This window comes from Ailuropoda melanoleuca, chromosome 8 (assembly GCF_002007445.2).
Source record: "Ailuropoda melanoleuca isolate Jingjing chromosome 8, ASM200744v2, whole genome shotgun sequence".
NCBI classification, from domain to species: Eukaryota; Metazoa; Chordata; class Mammalia; order Carnivora; family Ursidae; genus Ailuropoda; species Ailuropoda melanoleuca.
Genome location: NC_048225.1, coordinates 71,777,525 through 71,792,300, shown reverse-complemented (window position 1 = coordinate 71,792,300; position 14,776 = coordinate 71,777,525). Strand labels below are relative to the sequence as shown.

General features: G+C 47.6%; 1 protein-coding gene across 1 annotated transcript in view; it reads left to right on the top strand.

The window, feature by feature from the left end:
• GPA33 (glycoprotein A33) overlaps positions 1-8,506 on the top strand; it is a 56,295-nt gene extending 47,789 nt beyond the window's left edge. Inside the window, exons 7-9 of the mRNA XM_034667642.1 lie at positions 5,667-5,786; positions 6,435-6,558; positions 7,010-8,506. Of these exons, the coding sequence (XP_034523533.1) occupies positions 5,667-5,786; positions 6,435-6,558; positions 7,010-7,142 (377 nt within the window). The 3' untranslated portion in view covers positions 7,143-8,506. The remainder of the gene's footprint in view (positions 1-5,666; positions 5,787-6,434; positions 6,559-7,009) is intronic.
• The last annotated feature ends 6,270 nt before the right edge of the window (positions 8,507-14,776 follow it).

Sequence of the window (14,776 nt, the reverse complement as noted above, 5' to 3'; positions counted from 1 at the left end):
GGAGCCCCAACTCAGAATCAGAGCAGATCTGGTGGCACTGGATATGCGCTGGTTAATTCCAGACCAGCTTCTAATGCCCACCGTTTCCTTTGGGGAACAAGGCCCGGAGTCCAAAGCTGGGCTCTGATAACTGGAAAGGTCCTGGAGGCAGTCTGAAGTCTTCTGTCCTGATAGACTGAATCTCACACTCTAAGGTAGTGGGAATCTGATAAGAGTTATCGTCCCCATAAGTATTCCCAGGGTCACAGAACATTTCCCAAAGTGTGTTCCTTCAAGATGCCTCTATTTTTTTTTTTAAGATTTTATTTATTTATTTATTTATTTGAGAGAGGGAAAGCAGGAGAGGGTCAGAGGGAGAGGGAAAGAGAGAATCCCAAGCCGACTCCGAGCTGAGTGTGGAGCCTGATTTGGGGCTCAATCTCACAACCTTGAGAACATGACCTGAGCCGAAATCAAGAGTTGGACGCTCAACTGACTGAGCCATCCCGGTGCCCCAAGATGCCTCTTAAAAATAAAAAAAAAAATCCAATTAGTTTAGAGAATAAGACCATTAGGGAAGAGGAGTTAAGACACAGAGGGGTAGGGGGCCCTAAGTTTGTCTCATCCCTCAAATGCAACTAGATAGTTGGAGGTTCTGAGAAAACAAATACTGCAAGTCTACACGTAGGACAGCAACCGCCTTTTGGAAGGTAGGAGGTGCAGAGACTTGAACCCAGTGTGGCAGAGCTGAGTATACGGCGCTGGAGAGGGAGAGTGCAAAATCAGAGCTTCTAGAAGTCTGCTGCAATGGGGACGTACCTGGTTTAAAGGTTCTCAGGAGTAAAGCAGGGTGGGATCCCAGGTGTGACAGCACGGTCTGAGGATCCCCTGGGTTGTAAGACAAAGGGGTTGCACCTAAGTGCTGATCTCTTCCCAGGCTTAGGGACGTGGAAGCCAGCGGAGAACAGTGAGTCTAGGTGCTGGTTTTCTGCTGTGTTGCCATGAACTGTGAAATGCTGCATGGTCGTGTGACTGCTCTCCTGGGTTGGGTCCAGCAAAAGGCAGAAGCATGGGGAGACCCTCCCCAGGAGGAACAGTGTGGGTCTGCACTGGGGGAGTCCCTAGAATTTGGAGTTTTGAAACTCAGTCACTTGACTGAGATAAAAAAGCTCAGACACAAGCAGGGTGAACAGAGTTCTGACGGCAACTGGGGAGACAAGAGTGATTGGTTGCTGTTCTGTGAGGGACCACTGAAGAGTGGGGGGCACAAATTTCTCAGCTCTGGGGCTAGAGACGGGGGCCTGCCCTATCAGCCCGCCATCAGGGCTGAAGCCTTCAGGGAGCAAACTAGCGCCACCTAGTGGAGTCCGGAGCCACTTTCACCAAGCCCGGCCTCCCTGTGCCCTGGAGACACATTTCCACCAGGGGAAGTTCACCTGACAGGCCCCTCCGCCAGAAGACCAGCACAAACAACCAGCTCTCACCAAGTTTACTGATCACAGAGGGCTGCGAGGCTTCAGCTCTTTCAGTGGAAAATAGTATCGAGCATCCTTTGTACTTTTATTCTTTAGTTTTTTATGATTTTTTTTCTTATTTTTTTCCAATTCTTTTTTGTTCTTTTTAAATTTTTATTTTTATATATACTTTACATATTTTAAAATTATATATAAATATATAAAATATATTTATATTTTTTTATTTCCTTCTTGTTTTCTATTAACAAGCAGAACAAAACACACCCAGGATCTAGTGTTGGTTTTTTTTCTTTGTCGTCATTGTTATTGCTGTTTTGTTGGTTTTTTTTTCTTTTTTCTTTTCCTTTATGGACAAAATGATGAGACAGAGAAATTCACCCCAAAAGAAAAAACAGGAGATAGTACTCACAGCCAGGGATTTAATCAATACGGATATAACTAAGATGCCTGAACTAGAATTTTAAACAACAATTATAAGGATACTAGCTGGGCTTGAAAAAAGCACAGAAGACACTAGAGACTCCCTTACTGTAGAGACAAAAGAACTAAAATCTAGTCAGGCTGAAATTAAAAATGCTACGACCGAGATGCAGTCCCAAGTGGAGGCCATAGAAATAAGGAACAAAGCAGGAAAGCGCATCAGTGATATTGATAAAATTATGGGAAGCAAGGAAGCTGAAAAGAAGAGGGAAAGAAAACTATTAGATCACAAAGGTAGAGTTAGGGAACTGAACAATTCCATAAACTGAAATAATATTCATTGTATAGGAGTCCCAGAAGAAGAAGAGCTGGGAAAGAAGGGCAGAAGGTTTTTTTGAACAAGTTATAGTTGAGAACTTCCCTAATCTGGGGAAGGAAACAAGCGTTCAAATCCAAGAGGCACAGAGAACTCCCCTCAAAATCAGCAAAAATAGGTTAACAGCACAACAAATTATAGTGAAACGTGCAAATTAGAAAGATAAAGAGAAAATCCTGAAAGTGGCTCGGGACAAGAGGTCTTTAACCTACAAGGGTAGACACATAAGGCTGGTACAGACCTGTCCACAGAGACCTGGCAGGTCAGAAAGGACTGGAATGATATATTCAATGTGCTAAATGGGAAAAATATGCAGCCAAGAATACTTTATTCAGCAAGGCTGTCATTCAGAATAGAAGGAGAGATCAAGGGTTTCCAGGACAAACAAAAAGTAAAGGAATTTGTGAACACTAAACCAGACCTGCAAGAAATATTAAAGGGGACCCTGTGAACAGAGAGACCAAAAGTAACGAAGACCAGAAAGGAACAGAGACAATCTACAGGAACAGTTACTTTACAGGTAACACAATGGCACTAAATTCCTATCTTTCAGTAATTACTCTGAAGGTAAATGGACCAAGTGCTCCAATCAAAAGACACAGGGTATCAGAATGGATAAAATAAAATAAGATAAAAACAGAGAGAAGGAGCACCTGGGTGGCTTAGTCGGTTAAGCGTCTGCCTTTGACTCAAGTCATGGTCCCGGGGTCCTAGGATTGAGCCCCACATTGGGCTCCCTGCTCACCGGGGAGTCTGCTTCTCCCTCTCCCGGTCCCCCCTGCTTTTGCACGCTCTCTGTCAAATAAATAAATAAATAAACAAGATTTAAAAAAAAAACAATAAAAACAGAGAGGGAGACAAACCATAAGAGACTCTTAACTGTAGGAAATAAAGTGAGGGTTGCTGGAGGGTAGAGGGGTGGGGAGTTGGGGTAACTGGGTGATGGGCATTAAGGAGGGCACTTCATGTAATGAGCACTGGGTGTTATATGCAACTGATAAATCACTAAATTATACCCTTGAAACTAATAACATACTGTATGTTAACTAACTTTAATTTTAAAAACATTTAAAAGAAAATAAGTCCACTATTACTATAACCTCCATTTAGGGACACCAAGGGCTCATTAGCAGATTAGAAGCTCTAAGAGTTCTGTTGTTAAAAAATGTATTTGACCCTCTCTCAATGATCTCAAAATTTGCTTTGGTCACGGATTGCTTTTTTAGAACCGCATGTTAATGTCACATGTAAGCAATATTCCAGAAAACATCCTGAGGCGTGAAATTCTAGGATAGGAGCAGTAGGCATTTTATAGAGCATGAGTATCCAGAAAATACAGCTGTGGGTTTCAAGGGAAGCATCTGAAGAAAGTACATTGGAAAAGGTTGGAAGAAAATAACCTAAACCATCGGCTGTTATTTCTAGCTGGTGAAATTACGATGATTTTATTTTATTCTCTGTTCTTTATACTGGCGTTCCAGGACCCTTCAGATGAGATTAAACTCCCTTGCTATCAACTCAAATAGCATTTCCATTTCTAACTCTAATCCCCCTGTGATCGCCCTGGTTTCATGTCTGTCAGCCCTCATGTCAGGACAGAGACTGTCTTCATCTGCTTTAGGGCCATTGCGATAGTTCTAGAACCTAAAACAGGATTTTTATGATGCTTTATCATTTCTTAATTTTGTGACATTCGGCAAGTCCCTTAAGGTGTCTAAGCCTCTGGTTACCTCTGTGACATTGGACATTGAATATTTGTTCCACTTACCATACAAGATTGCTGACAAAGTCATAGGCCCTCACATTTGAGGAAGTATACGGAGCAGCACGTCAGACAAGGGAAATCCACGCCAGATACAATCTTGTGAGAGATTGGGGGTGGGGTGGGGGAGGCTGAGCGATAAAGTTAAGGTGATTGCAGGACCAGACCTCTAACCTGTGATAACATTAAGAAGCTTGGACTTGTTAATTTTTTTTTACATTTTTATTTTAATTGCAGTTAGTTAACACACGCTGTAATATTAGTTTCAGGGGTACGATATAGTGATTCAACACTTCCATACAGTCCCTGGTGCTCATCTCAAGTGCATGCCTTAATCCCCATCACCTGTTTCACCCATCCCCCACCCCCTCCCCCACAGTAACCATCAGTTTGTTCTCTATAGTTAAGCATCTTTTTTCTTGATTGATTGGTCTCTCTTATTTTTTTCCCCCTTTGCTCATTTGTTTTGTTTCTTAAATTCCACATATGTGAAAAAGAGTATGGAGGTTCCTCAAAAAGTCAAAACCAGAATTACATTATGGTCAGTAATTGCACTACTGGGTATTTCCTCAAAGAACACAAAAACAACAATTCAAAGGGATACATGGACCCCATGTTTATTGCAGCTTTATTGACAATAGTCAAGATATGGAAGCAGCCCAGTGTCTCTCTACCAATGAATGGATAAAGAAGAGTTATGTATATGCGGCCTAATATTATTCAGCCATAGAAAAGAAAGAAATCTTGCCATTTGCAAAAGCATGGAGCTGGAGGGTGTAACACTAAGCGAAATAAGTGAGTCAGAGAAGGCCTAGACTTGTTACTGAAGCTAGGAGCCACCTCTGAAACGTCTGAGCCGTGCAGTGACTGGGGTCCCACTTGCCAGGTCCAACATCTCCAGAAGAAATGTAGCCACCTGGTGGCAGCAGGCCCTCACGAGGCTAACTCCGCGGCTGCTGGGAGGAAAAGGTCTCTAACTCTCCATTCAGAATAGCAGTTATGACAAAGCATCTCTGAGGACAGGGCCTGTAAAGATGTCTAAGCGTAAAGCTCTCCCTTTCAAGGTGAAGAAATGCATAGGCTCACAGACTGAGCAGGAAAGGTTTCTCACGAGGACGATTGGACCATTCCTGATTGCTCAGAGACTTCTTCCATGAGTCCACGCTAAAGGATTCGGTTTCTGAAGATCATAAAAGTGGTTAGAAGCGTATCTTCTAATTATAAAGCATTTTCATGTAACACATACGCATTTTACATTTCCTGGGGGCGCTTCCTACAATCAGGTGCCTCATGTGGGCTTGAATTAGCATTACCCCATTTTATGCTGTTACCGTGCCTCACACGGACCATTGTTATTTATCCATAAAGAAGCTAAGGGTCAGCGAAGCTACGTTCCTGGGCCAAGGTCACAAAATCCATCAGTGGCAGAGCCAGGGGCCCTGACTGAATTCTCAGCCCTCGGGAATGGTGCATCCCGCCTGCAATCGTCCCGGGAGGCCTCGAGGTGGATGCTCTCCCCACAGGACAGAGGAGGCTCGGACAAGTTCAAAGGCAGCGCTTGTATCCACCCAGGAATCCAGGCGCCCCCACTCCTAGGTGTTTCCCCTGAACCGTGGTGTCTGCGCTCCTCACCCTGACCGTCCTTCCTTCCCAGTCACGGGCCAGACCTTGTCTCTGAAGAACATCTCCACAGACATGTCGGGTTTTTACATCTGCACCTCCAGCAACGAGGTGGGGACCGAGTCCTGTAACATCACCGTGGCTGTCAGACCTCGTAAGAGCGGGTTGGGGGGTGGAGGGAGGGAGAGGGGGAGGGGAGTGGACCAAGGCCCGAAGATCACTGGCTTGGGGTCCAAAGGGGCAGCTGAGAGAGACCTTGTGGGGGTGAACTGGGGAGCCTCTTTAGGGTTACCCACTGGCAGGGTGGCTGGGATGCCCTCAGTCAGGTGCTCCCTTGCCCAGAGGTCAGTCCAGTTCCCTCGGTTCTTTGGAAGTAGAGCCTGGGGACCTGCTCAGTCCTACCTGCCTCGAGGGCCACTCAGTGCGCAGGAGGGAAGTGTCCAGAGGCAGCTGCCACAGAGTCTGGACCTTATCTTTTGGGGAGGGTCACCTCCACCAGCTCAAGGACACGCTGGAGTCGCAGCCAGCACGGCGGACAGCTGAGGACCTCTGAGGAGCCTGGGCAGCCCAGGGCGTGTTGGCCACACATCCGTTGGCCTGGACAGTAGTCTCTAGACCCGCCTGGTCCCCTGTCTACAAGGCCTTGCCCTCCGCGAGTGTCCCTAGAAGCCGGCCGCACTCCCTGGGCCGGGAGGAGGGCTGCACCTGCCCAGCGGCGTCCCTCCCCGTGGCTCGTTGTCCCCCGAGGCCCGGGCTCAGGGCCGCAGTCGGGCGGTGCAGCTCTCTGCTCTGCCTCTCGCAGCCTCCATGAACGTGGCCTTGTACGCGGGCATCGCGGGCGGCCTGGCTGCAGCCCTCATCCTCATCGGCGTCGGCGTCTACTGCTGCTGCTGTCGCGGGAAGGACGAGGCCGAGGACACAAAGCCGTGAGTGTCTGCAGGCGGCCTGTGGGCCGCGATCTGAGCAGAGTGGGAGGAAGTGTCGCAGCTCCTCGTGGCCTTTTCCACCCACACCAGCCCTGGGGACAGCTGCCTCCAAGTGGCGTTGCAGTCCTGGCGCTTGACTGTAGGGCCCGCAGCTCCCCAGGCTCCCTGTGGCCTGTGCAGGGGACAAGTGTGGGGCGGAGTGTCCTGCACAGGCTCGGTCCTCGTGGTCCAGTGGGGCCATCCTGTTCCTAGAACTTTCTGAGCTCATGAGCATAGCAAGTCTGTGCCACCTACCTGTGCACTGAGCCAGCCCTTTAGCCCAGGGTCCCTTCGCGTCCGGACGGGTAGGGTGGCAGGGCCAATGGCTGCTTTTGCCATAAGGAGCACGAGGCCCAGCTCCCGCAGCCTGAGTGAGTGCAAACCCTTCCCCTCTTGTCCTCACTGCTCTCAGGAATCGGATGATCTACCAGAAGCCTCCAGAGCAGGTGAGAGAGCTTCACACGGAGCAGGAAGAGGAGGATGACTACAGGCAAGAAGACCAGAGGAGCACTGGGCGGGAGTCCCCCGGCCCCGCTGACCCGTGACCGGCGCGTGCTGCAGGGCTGGGGTGGGGAAGATTGGTGTTCATTCCTCGGCCTCCTGCCTCCGCTCTCCTTGCCCCATTTTTCTGTCCCTCCATTCCTGGCATCGATGGAATGCTTCTTCCCTATGTCATCTGCTGGAGGACTCGGCTAAGGGCATCTTACTGGTGACTGACCCTGCCAAGCGCCCTCACCCGCAAAGTGACCCCTTCCTACTGCCATGCCTAGCTCCCAGCCTGGCCTCCCCTCCCTCTGTAGCTGGCGGGGGCGCTCCTGGTTGTGAGCGGTCCGGGCTGTGCAGAGGCCGCACCAGCCGCAGGAGAGCAGGTGCACGGCCCCGCGGGGAGCGCCTGGGGGTGCTGGTGGACAGGACATATTTGCTGAATGAATGAGTCCACGAAGGACTCCCTGTTATTTATCCAACCTAATTGAAAACTCCTGCTTCAGGACCCACTTGGGCCTCAAGCCCCCTTTCCAGCTCCTCCCCACGTCTTTGCTGTACCCTCCAGAAACTCTCTGCAAGGGCCACCATCCACTCCCCCACACACCTCCTTAGGGGCTCTTCACTTTCTCTCTCTGGCTGGGATGCAGTTTCCACCGCTACCTGTCCCAACAGGCCCGTCTCAAGTCCTAGTGGTGCCTATAACTGGACCCTGATCTCCCCCACATGTGGGGACAATCTTGTCACCTTGTCCCACACTCCTCACGGGCCACACGGCAGTTATCGGAGCATTAGCCTATCCTTAGGCTAATGTCTGAGCTCCTTGGGCCGGAGCCTGGGCTTCACCGCCCCCCCGCCCCCCCCAGCTCAGGAGCCCTCCCAGCAGGTGCTCACTCCCCCTGAATCCGGGTACCTGTTTTGATAGGTTGAGGCTTCCCTTCCCTGCTCTCTCTGATAGGTTTGTAGACTCATGACTCCCACCCAAACCCCTTTGCTAATTTAGTGAAGGAAGTGTGCGCTGATAGAAGTGAATGCACACGTGTGCACACAAGGGAGCTTGTTCCAGCCGGTCCCACGTTCTCGCTTCATGATGACTCCTCCGGAGAATAAGGGGCACGACCACCCCTGCTTCCTGACACCTGACCCTGGACTCACCAGCCTGGTCCCGCCTGGCGCTGGCGCTGCTCTGCGGCCCTGCCACGGCTCCCGCGCCGGCCTGTTGTGTCGCCCACCGTCAGAGCACAGCCAGTGTCCCAGACTCGGGCTCACGGCCCTGCGGCTGGGCTCCCCCACGTGCAGTGTCCTATCAAACAGATGTCATTGTCTTTTCTGGATAATCAGGAAACCAATGCTGTAAATGTATCATCCACTTGTGATTTAAAAAATATATATATATATTGTGTATTTTGTTAAATTCTTCGCTTCATTCAAAAAGCTATCAGGAATAATAAATTCGTTAGTGGAAATTCTTATTTTTTTGAATGTGGGGTTTGTTCACACTGGGGTAAAGCGCGTGCCTCGCGGGTTGGTGTCTACTTACCACACACCTCTTCTGTTCCCAGGAGAGGTGAGGCAAGGTGAGGGGGCGAGAGGGGAGTAGGTCAGATCTTGGGGGTCCCCTTGCCTGTGGCCACAGTAGGGTCAAGCACTGTCTCTAGTGGTTGCTAGGGACAGGACAGAAACTTCCCCGGTAGCCCATGGATATTCCAGGCGAAGTGTCAGACAGACCATAGTGGGCCTGGCGGTCAGTCGACAGGCTTCAGGGAAGACGGTGGGGATGCTCTTGGCAGTTATACCCCAAAATGGGGCCCCCCTGAGAGAGGAGGAGGCAGTCCTCCTGTTCCAGCTGTCAGACAGAACAGGTGGCTTTCCCTCCTCAAAGCAGCGTGACCCACAGTGGGTTCTCACCTCTGACATTGTCTCTCCTGCCACAGGTTCCAAGTCCTCTCCTCCCTGTCCCTTCCCATGGCCTTGTGCTCCCTCCTGTCCCAGCACCGGTCGCACACTGCCATCGTTGCCAAGGTCTGTTTCTGCCTAGGCTTGCAAGATTTGGGAGGGCCAGAACTGAATCTCATTCATGGGCTGGCACTGGATAAATGTCCGTTGAATAAATACTGTTTGGTGTCACGTTTCTTGCCCAAGGTCATCTCCTGGTCCTTTACATACTTCGAGGTGCCTTCCAGGCCTCACGGTGCAAGGCTCTACAAGCATGTTCTTGACAAAGCTGTGGAAGGGGAGGTGGCCACCTCCCCCAGCTGGGGCTGGCTTGTCTCTGTTCTGGAAAGGCTCTGAAGGATTACATGCCTTAGCTCCAGGCTCATGTAAGAAAATAAGGGGAAATCAGGATTCATTGCATTAATTCAATAACCTTAAATCAGGACCTATTGCATTAATTCAATGACAAGTCTTTTGTGACCACCTACTATGTACCAAGCATTGTGCTGGCTGCCGGGTGTATAAAGGTCACCAAGGCACTGTTACTCGGAGGAGCTAAAGACTAATGGGGGCGACAGACAGGAACATAATTACATGAGATGGACACAGCGGGGACCCTGCGGGAGTTCAAGAAAGCTCCAAAGAGGAGGTGATGTTTGGGCTGCATTGTGAAGGAATACAAGGAGGTTTACAAGTGGGAAAAGGGTGGTCCGTACTCCAAGGTGGGGTTCTCCTACATGAGTCTCAAATCACATTATCAGCCGGTAAGGCTACAGTCTCCTGATGAATTAATTTCAATCCAAAAACAGTGGGAATTAGATGGTTGCAGGCTCGCTTATAGTCAAATTTAGCTCTCACGGTCTTCTTAGGCTGCCGGGCATTCCCTTCCCAATGCGTGGTTTCCAGCCGACACTTCAAAGACTTAAGGTGCTTGAGAAGAGAGGCAAAGGCCACCATTGTTTGAGGGAAGATCGTGTGCTAGACACTTGTCAGGCATTTGAAACAGTTTTTCACACAATCCTTATTTACAGTTTCAAATATCAAGGCATGTGGCAAGATGAGGCGTGTATATTATCACCTAAGGAAGGGCCCTGGCTGCCCAGAGAGATCCCTTCCAAGTAATATGAACTTGGTCAATCAGCCAGTCTTCAGGGGCTCGTTCTGAAGTTACTTTTGTGCATGCCCACACAGCACTGGCTTTCAAAGGCAGAGTGACATGTAACCAACCTCATAGAGCCTGATGTATAGTACTAAGAGTGAACACTCAGCTAGCACTTGCTCTGGGCCAGCCACTGTTCCAAACACTTTCCATATAGCTCTCATAAAATCCTCACAGCACCTCTGCGAGTTAAGTGCTGTTATCCCTTCCATTTTACAGTTGAGGAAGCTGAGGCACAGTGAGTTTTAGCAAGTTGAATAAACACGGGATGTCACTTTGCTATTTGCAGCTGTGAAGCAGACCAGACTGTCTACCGACCGCAGGCATTCTCGCCCCATGAGTACTGTGCCCTCAGTTGCTATTGAACACGGAATCAGAACGAGGGAAGCTAGCAGTCTGCAAGGAAGCACCTCTCTACAGCAGTGTGTCTCACCAGGTATCATGTCATCTGGGGGGACTGTGAAAGAGTCACCAGCCTTGCCCCACCCCTGGAGGTTCTGGTTCACGGCCTTGAGCATCTGTAGGAGTGAGGCTTAGTCCCTACTGGAAAGTGCTGTCCTGTGGGAGGGACCTCTTCGGGGACACTTGCTATCGGCACTTGAGTTAGGTCACAGAGATTGGCTGTCTTCTGGCCGACTTCCAGAAAGGCCTTTCGACCCTCTCCGTAACAGACGAGGAAGCTGAGGCTCCGGGGGATGGCATCATCAGAGGTAACTAGTAGCTAGTAGGTATCAGAATAAGGGTTAGACTCAGTTCCGTCTGGTTCTGAGCCCCTTCCTAGCTGACCTCTTTGATCTTTGACAATCCTATAATTCTTCTTACACTTCATCACATTCAGGACGACTGAATGGGGAAAGGGCAGGGCCGGAGAAAGAGTGACAGGGCTTTGGTTTGTTTTCAATTTGTATATGGGAATTGCTACCCTATTAAAATACAGGCATTTCGGATATAATATTATATGCATTTCCAAAAACCTCTGCATTCTACAAAGTCACGTGCTAAAAATAAGAGGACTTACGAGAATATGAGGATAAGAGGCAGAGCACAGAAAACCAGTGGAACTTTGTAACTGGATCACTTTTAAAGCAATAATCCTAGGGGCGCCTGGGTAGCGCAGTCGTTAGGCGTCTGCCTTCAGCTCAGGGCGTGATCCCGGCGTTATGGGATCGAGCCCCACATCGGGCTCCTCCGCTGGGAGCCTGCTTCTTCCTCTCCCACTCCCCTGCTGTGTTCCCTCTCTCGCTGGCTGTCTCTCTGTCACATAAATAAATAAAATCTTAAAAAAAAAAACAATAATCCTAGTAAAAATACAGCCGTGTGACATCTATGCTTTAACAGCAGATTTCATAGTCATCCACCTTTGACCCTCAAGGCACTTCGAAGGCTTTCATTTCTATAGCGACTGACTTACCAAAATTAAAAAATGATCCAGGAAATTCATCTGGCTATAGAGTTGGGGGGGGTCTCCCTTTAAAAATTTTGGCTTTTATCAAGTGTATTGATTTTTAGCTATGTGCTCATCTTTGTACTTGCGCTCTCTTATTGGTGTGTGGCTATATCCTACCTTAGCCGGTTGTGGGAGGGCCAGCACGCACGGCGAACTGGGGTTACCATTAGCTCATGTTTTTAAAAAAACAATCTTTTCTTTTTTTTTTTTTAAAGGCTTATTTATTTACTTGAGAGACAGAGAGAGAGCGCAGGGGTAGGGCAGGAGGGAGAGGGAGAGAATCCTCAAGCAGACCTCCTGCCAAGCGTGGAGCTGGACACAGGGCTGCCTGAGATCGTGACATTGATTCTTCAGATGGCTGGTCCAGTGACAGCATCATAGTTGACTGGGAGAGGCTGTAAGAGTGGCGCATATGGAGACGTCAAACATACACAGGAAGGTGGTGGGATTCTATGGTCCCCCTGCACTGGAGTTTTTCTCCTTACAGTTTTTCTTGAAATAATCTCAAACCTACAAAAAATGTTTAAGTACAACACAAAAGACTTTTTTTCCTGAACCACTTGAAAATGCCAACACAATGCCCCATCACCCTAAATATGTGTTATATGTGTATAATATTTAATGTGCATTTCTGTCCTATGTACCTGCAATACAGCCATCGATACAGGAAATCAGCATCAGTATCCTCAGACCCCATTAAGTTTTCCCAATTTTTCCAGTAATATCCATTAGAGCAAGAGAATCTAGTTCAGAATTACTCATTGCATCTAGTTATATGTAATATCTCTGTCTGTATTTTGTAGAAAGTCTCTCAATTTGGGTTTGTCTGATATTTCATCATCGTGAAACTCATGTGTCTTTGAGAAAAGCATCACAGAAATGAAGCTGTGTTCTTCCCATTGCATCTCATGGGCTGGCACAGGATTTTAATTTTCCTGTTATTGATAATGTTAACTTTGATCACTGGACTAAAGTCTGCAAGTTTTCTCCACTCTAAGGTTATTTGTTTTCCTGTTGCACTAATTAACTTCTTTTTTTGAGAGGTGCTTAGAGACTGTGTAAACATCCCATATCTCATCGGAGTTTTAACTTACTCCTCATCAATGGATTAAATCTTCATGTTTCTATTTTATCTCCTGAGTTAGAATCCGTTGCTGTCATTACTTATTTTGATGCTCAGATAGCCCCAGATTTTGGCCTTGGGAGCCCCTTCCTAGCTGACCTCTTTGATCTTTGACAATCCTATAATTCTTACACTTCATCACTTTCTGACATAAGGCGTTTCAGGTTCATTTTGTACTTTCTCCTTCTCAGCCCTGAAATTAGTTGTTTCCCCAAGGAGCCCTTGTCTGTTTTAGTGAAAAATGGTGTTCAGAAATGAAGATCTGAGAATTAGGTGTGGTCATTATTACTGTTTGCAAGGCCCTCTCAGCAGTGTAAAGATTTAGTGAATGAACTATGTATGTATCATATATAAAAATGTATATATACTATATAATCATATAAATTTAATAAATAAACTTTAATATATATAATTGTTATATAATTTTTTCTACATACATTATCCTCTTTATTTCTATACTAATAATCTCTACATTTTGAAGATCATTAGTTCACACCAATACCTTCAATTCCAATCCAACATGCCCCAGGGTTTGAGTTTTCTCCCCTTCCATATTTGTAGTTTTCTCCTCCAACAGTGGGAACCCATGGGGTCAGGAATCTTTCTCCTTTCATATATGAGAGAAGCTTGGAGACAATTTCCCATAGTAAATTAGTCCCTGATCTCCTCTATCAGCTAATCTCCTGCCTCAAAAAAAAAAAAAAGTAATGAGAAGGAAAATTGTGAGAAAACACTCCACTTGGCCTTCAGCAGTAGTTCTGAAGTGACTTGCCACTTTTATGGTATGGAGAATTCACCCAGAGCTCAAAGAAACAATAAGATCAGTGAGAAGAAGAAAAAGGGAGGGGACGGAAAGTGGTGTGGATGTTGGGCTAGTCTAAGGAGCCAACAAAGTGAATGCTAAATTTCTAGACATCTTTTGGTAATTGACTCTGAGCAGTATGGCAAGGCCTGGAGCTCCTTCTAATCCTAGACAGAAAAACTGCCCTCTCTGAGCTTGCTAGGGAATTTACAGCAGGGCAAACAGCTCCATGTCTGTTCCTCTTTCCTTCATGAAGTTAGTACCCATCCAGGTTGCTACCCTTATTGTCTCCGGAAGGCATTCCCATTATGACCAGAAGCTGCTGTCGAGTGAGGCACAAGTACAGGCATTACACAAATGTCTTGGCAAAGAGGCTGATGCGTTGAGGTAACTGAAAGCCAGCAGCAATGGTGTCTTAGCTGTAGCACAGAGAGGTGACCAACTGTTACTGAGGTCTGAGCGACTTTGATCACCAGATGCTAAGAGAAATGACCCAAGGGCAAAATGCCTGACCCACTGAGCTTGTTTCCTCTCTAATTCCTTTGTTGAAGTCAGAGAAATTGAAGATAAAACGTTGTGAGATGAAATTAAAGGTAATGGGTTGTAAGAAGGTGATCGATATCTACTCAATAAAGTCACAGAGACCAGCTAATTTGAGCTGCTTCAATAACCTGCTTGTCCCCCCCTGGAACTTCTATTACTTGAATAACGACACATCCACTTCCAGCATCCAGATCTCCTGACGCTTTTTAGATTTCCCATCATTCATTTTCCCCTGATGCCTTCTGCGAGTGTTCTTTAATCCAATCTCCTAGCTCTAATTTTGGGATTGGGGCTGGCTTCCTACAGCTTCCCCAAAAGCAGAGCCTGAGATCAAGGTGCTTGTCTTATGAAGTGATACCAGGAAGGTGAAGTGATGCAGAAAGTAGAATGGGACAGGGAAAAGGCCAGTGTAATCTGGGTTAATTGAGCTGGTTCCTACTGTGGGCAACTGGGGCTCAATCACCCTGGAGACCCTCTGAGAAACTGTGTGGAACATGCCTCAGGATTTCCCACTGAAGGGATGACTGGCGGGGGCATTTCTCTACTAGCTTCCATCCCCTACAGATTCTGCTCGTTAATGGGTTGCTTCTGGGGTGTCAGCTTTCCCATATTTCCTAGCTGCTCCTGCATAGGGTGTGATGTCCTCCTGATGCAAAAAAGCAAAGCAATTGTAGCATGCATTCAAGT